At 39.2% G+C, this 6,000-nt stretch overlaps 1 protein-coding gene across 4 annotated transcripts in view; it reads left to right on the top strand.

The window, feature by feature from the left end:
• drd2b (dopamine receptor D2b) overlaps nucleotides 1-6,000 on the top strand; it is a 55,946-nt gene that overhangs the window by 37,966 nt on the left and 11,980 nt on the right. For all 4 annotated transcript variants that reach the window (XM_017699868.2, XM_017699850.2, XM_017699859.2 and 1 more), the window contains exons 3-5: nucleotides 3,223-3,332; nucleotides 3,860-3,996; nucleotides 5,705-5,904. In XM_017699868.2, coding sequence (XP_017555357.1) covers nucleotides 3,223-3,332; nucleotides 3,860-3,996; nucleotides 5,705-5,904 — 447 coding nt within the window. The remainder of the gene's footprint in view (nucleotides 1-3,222; nucleotides 3,333-3,859; nucleotides 3,997-5,704; nucleotides 5,905-6,000) is intronic.

Below are 6,000 nucleotides of genomic sequence, written 5' to 3' on the forward strand. Positions count from 1 at the left end.
ATAGATGCTGTGGGTACATGTGAGACTAGGTATTAGCTACTTAACTCTTCATAAACTTGCTGGTTTTTTGCAAAGGTTATGAGGTGAAATACAATGTGACTAGGCTGTTTACATGATTATCTTGTGCTTTGCTCTTTATGGATGCTAGCTAATTGGAAAGTTGAATAGCCGGTTGTCTGGTCCTGCAGTCGTCCTGCTTATTTCTCAACAAGATGCAAACTACAAATGTCTGGCGTGAGTGTGAAGTGATAACTGGGATCAGAAACCACTGAATTAAACAGAACATAGCAATAATGGTTCTTTCCGTCTAGCAAATCTCTTCTGCAGTGCTTCTGGAATCTGTGTTTAGATAGTTTATCCTTGGTGGCTCTAGAGGTCACAGGCAATATGCCAGGCTACTGTCTTGCCAAAGGAAGCTGTGCTGGTTATTTTTTTCTGTTTAAATAATGGATGGTAAGTGCTCTGATGGTCTTCCCTTCACATTGATTTGGCAATCTGAGAGTGAGAAGACAAGAAGGAATTGGTCTTGATTTAGAAGTTGTTTCCAGACTATAAACTGAGTTACATGTAAAGAAAATAAGTAGGGGCAGTCTGGGGCAGTCTCTCTTGACCCCTTTACCATTGATTTTTGATCAGGCATTGGCACAGTAATTTTGGTATTTTAACAATTGCGGCACATTGCAGCATGTCCTGTATCTCCTCGTAACTTCACATCATGCCAGTTACCGTCTTGTCCTGCTGTTCACTGCCAGTGCGTTGAATCAGATCAAGTTTGAGCTTGCATGCTCTTGGTGGTAGACTTCAGGATTAAAGTCTGATTGTTGCTGGAGATGGTGTTGGTGGATCCACCAGAGGGTGCTGTGGACTGATGGCTCCTAAGGAGACACTGTATTTTGAAAGTTTTTTTCTCTGACAAGGCAAGATATCAACACGGGCAATTAGTGGAAAATGTAGGGAATGTAGAAATGTGGGGTTATAAACTGTGACTGTGTACCATGAATGTTTCTCTCTTATTATTCATGACCTTCTCTTACTCTCCTATTTCTTCTGTTTGGTGAAGAACGTTCTTACAACTGCCATCAGAATTTGTGGTAGATGATTCAAACTAAAATAATAGATAAAATGAGTGCAGTTTTCTTTTGAATGTCCATCCAAGCTTAGATTCTGAGCCTATGAGACGTCATTCTTCAGTACATGACACTGGGTTGCTTCTACTATTCATGAATAATAATTACCTCTAGGCAGGATCCTGAAAAGTCCTCGGAAAGACTAATAAACTCTTAGTGTGGTAAGCAAAAGGAACCCTCTCAGCAAAATCATATAGGAACCATAAAGGTTGCAGCCTTCAGCACATCTGAAAATAGTGGAACACTGTTCTTATATAGATCATTAAAAAAAATGTAATATCTATATGGAGATTCTACGCAATGATAATAATAGTAATTGTACTAGTAATTAAAGATGCACAATGATATCAGGATGATCTCAGTAACAGGAGATAATTGTTTAAGAAAAAATGTAGTGGCATCAGACCAAAGCTTAGATTTAACCCATATTTAACTGATATTTGTAGATACCTTTGTGGTACTTCAAAAGAACAGAAGAAGAGCAAGCAATTCTTTTTTATGGTAGATATGTTTTCTGCTTTTTTCCTGATGAGTAACGTTCAACAATTCAAAATTAAACATTTGCACAATAAAAACTGTGAATCTGTTGCCTTTATTAAATAATCCTTGAAGAGCTGCATTGTAAGGGTGTACAACTCAAACAAGTCTGTCAAAAGCATAAGCATCTTTTTCCTGCAGTGTGTTCCGTGCATCAGACGGGGCAGATTGCTGCGTGAGTGGTAAGTGTCTAAGATGGCATAAATTCCTCTGATACTACGGAAAAGTGATACAGAACAACACAAAGCCAGTCTTCTGCACAGGTGCCTGTCAGTTTGAGAGACTTCCTTCGGTGGTGCAGTACCTGTAGGACTATGGCAGGTAGACCCACACTGACAGGGTCATGTGACACAAGGAATTGGATTGTTTGAAGTGTGTGAGAGAGAACGCAAGGATGTTTTGGTTTTTCGAAAGTTATTCCTGCCATATAGGTGCTTTGAACTGAAGCTGAAGGCGCTGTCACAATGTCTTCACTTTCGCATTCCTTTACGCTGTGTTTCTGCAACAGTTGTGCTTCTCTTACTTGCCAGACTCCATTGCTTTGTCATCAGACAGCGAGTTCAAAATGTAATGAAAAACTGAGAAGCTGTACACGAGCAAATTCTTACTGCCCTGCCTGATTATTAATCATTCTTCATCCTGTTGTAGATCTGCTGTGTCCATTTCAAATAAGCAGCTTACATCTGAAAAAAATGTGCCCGCAGAGAGAACACTCAGCAAACACACGCTCTGAGAAGCCAAGGTGCCAAAACGGTTCTTTGGAGTGATGCCTTAGTCGAAATGTTATGTTGACGTGAGCTTTTCTTTTGAACTTTTACATTTGTTTCTATAGAAAATCTGTTATAGACATAACAATACACGGTATCATTTCTTATTGCATGGCATTGCAGCATTGATTTGTGATTAGTAGGCTAGCTTGTTGCGGGTGTGTTTCCTTGGGGCTACCACATTAGCTTTCGCTAGATCGTTAGATTGGGACACTACATGGCACTACTTTTGTTTTAAATACTGTACATTTATTTTGGTATTTGGGTTTTATAGTAAAAGTGCAAGATAACAGAAACATCTGTCTTTCTGTATAAACTTTAAATTGGTTTACACTTGTCAGATACAATGAAGTATTTAAAACATCAGAGTCTTGAAGTGATGTACTAAAGACAGCTCCTCAGGCGTTGGAGAATGTGTTGTATATGGTTCTGTGTAGCACCAAAAATGGTTCTTCTACTGTTACAAGCTTGACATCTCTACTAAAGAACCCTTGAAGAACTGTCTTTTTTAAAGAGTGTATTATTTTGATTTTGAAAATATTATGTAGTATGTATCTCAAACAACACATCAAGTGTAAAACCTTTGTTTTCATCTGTTTGCTTAGTCAAGATCTAAGAGAAACCTGTTTCTAAGGCTAAAAGGCTAATAGAAGGTCTGAGTCAAACACTGCTTCTTGAACTCATAACATTTACTGTTTGTATTTCTATACTTATGGCTCATTATAAATGTTCTAAACTAGTGTCTTGTTCTCTCCTGCATTTTAACTATTTCCAGTCTGTGTGTGCTGCAGGTTGTGGGAGAGTGGCGCTTCAGCAGAATCCACTGTGACATCTTTGTCACGCTGGACGTCATGATGTGCACTGCCAGCATCCTTAATCTGTGTGCTATTAGTATTGACAGGTAGGTCTCCCATGAAATTGCCATCAGTCCAGAGAGGACTGAGAAATGACTGTGCATATTGTGGATCGATGAGATTTTACTTCAGAGTGAGAGAAACAGAGAGAGAAAGAGAGCGAGAGAGAGAGGAGAGAGAGACTGTGTGTCTCAGCTCACTGACTATATTAAAAGTGTCATTTTGTACTATAAAGGTTTTATGGACAGTCCATTAAAACAGCAAGTGATTTTAGGTGCCTTTGCAAAGGTCTTACTGTGTGAATTTGTGTTCTCGGTAGCTATTCAGAGTGTTTGTCCTATGTAGTCTTTTGTATGGAGAATACATATGAACAAAGCCCCTGTTGGCAAAGGTGATGATGATAATGATGATGATTGTCATCATGTTCATAATGATAGTGGTGACAAATGTACAATTTATAATATGGTATATATATATATATAATTTCTTCTTATGTGGTTGCACCTCTCTCTCTCTATCTCTCTCTCTCTCTCTCCTTCTCTTTCTTCCTTGTCCTACTGGATTGCTCCTGCAGGTACACAGCTGTTGCCATGCCGATGTTGTACAATACGCGGTACAGCTCGAAACGGCGCGTAACTGTAATGATCTCGGTGGTTTGGGTTCTCTCCTTCGCCATCTCCTGCCCGCTGCTGTTTGGGTTAAACAACACAGGTAATTATGGAAACAGCTGTTGTTCTTTCTCGCCAGTTGATCTCCACAATGCCCTTCATTCAAATTCTGACAGCTGAGCAACATGCAGGACACCTAAAGGACTGCATATTTCAAAGCACCAGTATCAGCTATATTAAGCACGATAAATTCAGAACATCTCTTAAGGCTACGCACTCTTTTTCGCCTGTCATAGAGGTGACATCGATGGATATTACCCATTTGCAGCAGTGAGGCATGTTTAATAGGCAGTTTTAAAAGTCAGCAGTGTATAACTGGTTTAAAGTGAAAATCAGGTATGTGCACTCTGACTAATTTTGATTTAGATTTGAGCATCGATAAGAATTAATGAACACATATTGAGTTAACCACAGGGAAAGAAAAAAAACAACCCTGAAAAAATAAGCAGTCTTTGGCTGAAATTAATATAAGGCCAATGAGTTAACACTAGAGCTATCCGGTATGATGCTGAATGCTAGTGGAGAATCATCATCATCTACATGGACGATGTGCCAGCTTGATAGTTTGTCAGAGAAAAAGCCTTTAATTGTTTCTGAAGTACTTAGTCTATTCAGCAATGAAGCAGCATTAGCTCTGGCTTCTCGATCTCATCCTTTACAGCACATCCTTGGCAACATGCGTACGTTGGGGTCCTCATATTTTATACCAGCAAAGTATAATATAACATACATACTTCTCAACAAAGCACAGGAATATTTTACAAACATTTCAGAGTTGTTAGGCCGTGTATTTTCTCCATGATCACACAATGGAATTTAACAAATAGCCAAATGATGATTTCAGTATTTGAATCCCAGCAGCTGGAATATCCCTAATGGAAGTGAAAACTATCTGCAATTCCAATATTTTGACTAAGGTTAAACTAGCTGTACATAAAAAGTGCACATCTATTACACATGAAGTATGCTAACAGAAAGGAGTCACTAGGATTATTTATGCATGTTTGATCTACTTAAAATATGGAAACAGAGTATTGATGACACCATAACATTATAAAATTGCTACTTCAAAAAATAGTCCAAAAAAGCACAGTTCAGGGTGATACCATGCATATGTCCATTTCAAATTCTTATCTTTACTGAATGAATTTGAAATCTATTCATTAATTAATTAAAATAGGGGCTGAATCTCAAATGGTTCCCTGCTCCATACATAGTGCACTACATCCAAATTTAAATACTACATCCTAAATATAGCTAAAAAATAGTCGTTTGGGACATCCCTACTCGATAAATGATGCACTATTTGACTGTAGAGGCTAGAATTTCTCAACTTTCACAGCCAGCTAGCACACTATTTAGGGAATATGGAGCCATTTGAGATTCAACCTGGGTTTGACTTTGAACATTTGAAGTGTGTAATCCATTCAGGTAACGTTTTTTACACTTTTTTACTGCCACTTTACAGTTAATCACACTATTTTCACAAAAATGGGTTCGTGCTTCATAAGTATAGTCAGTGGGCCATCCAAGCAGCATCAGAGTCAAAGATTATTTCATTAACAGCACAAGGGTTTTTTCTTCGTGCCGTGGCGTATTCATTTCAGTTGTTGTGAGGTGGTCATAGGTGTGTGTATATCGTCGATTTTACAATGGCTTTGAGCATTGAACATCACCTGATATCATGGAAACACAAATTTTTCATACGTGTAAATGTATACATCCCTAATGCAAAACGTCTTTTTTCCCAGCAACACGCAACGATGCTGTGTGTGAGATCGCCAACCCGGCCTTCGTGGTCTACTCCTCCATCATGTCCTTTTACGTGCCCTTCATCATCACACTCCTCGTCTATGTGCAGATCTACGTGGTGCTGCGTAAGCGTCGGAAACGGGTCAACACCAAGCGCAGCTGCCAGAAGGCTGATGCTGAGCCCCAGCCTCCGCTCAAGGTGAACACACCGCTCAAGAGGAAATACCCACCTATCAACCATGCAGAAGGTCTGTCAGAAGGCTGTCAGAAAGAGGCCATCCGCTGCCTGAAAACC

This window comes from Pygocentrus nattereri, chromosome 23, assembly GCF_015220715.1.
Source record: "Pygocentrus nattereri isolate fPygNat1 chromosome 23, fPygNat1.pri, whole genome shotgun sequence".
Lineage (NCBI taxonomy): Eukaryota > Metazoa > Chordata > Actinopteri > Characiformes > Serrasalmidae > Pygocentrus > Pygocentrus nattereri.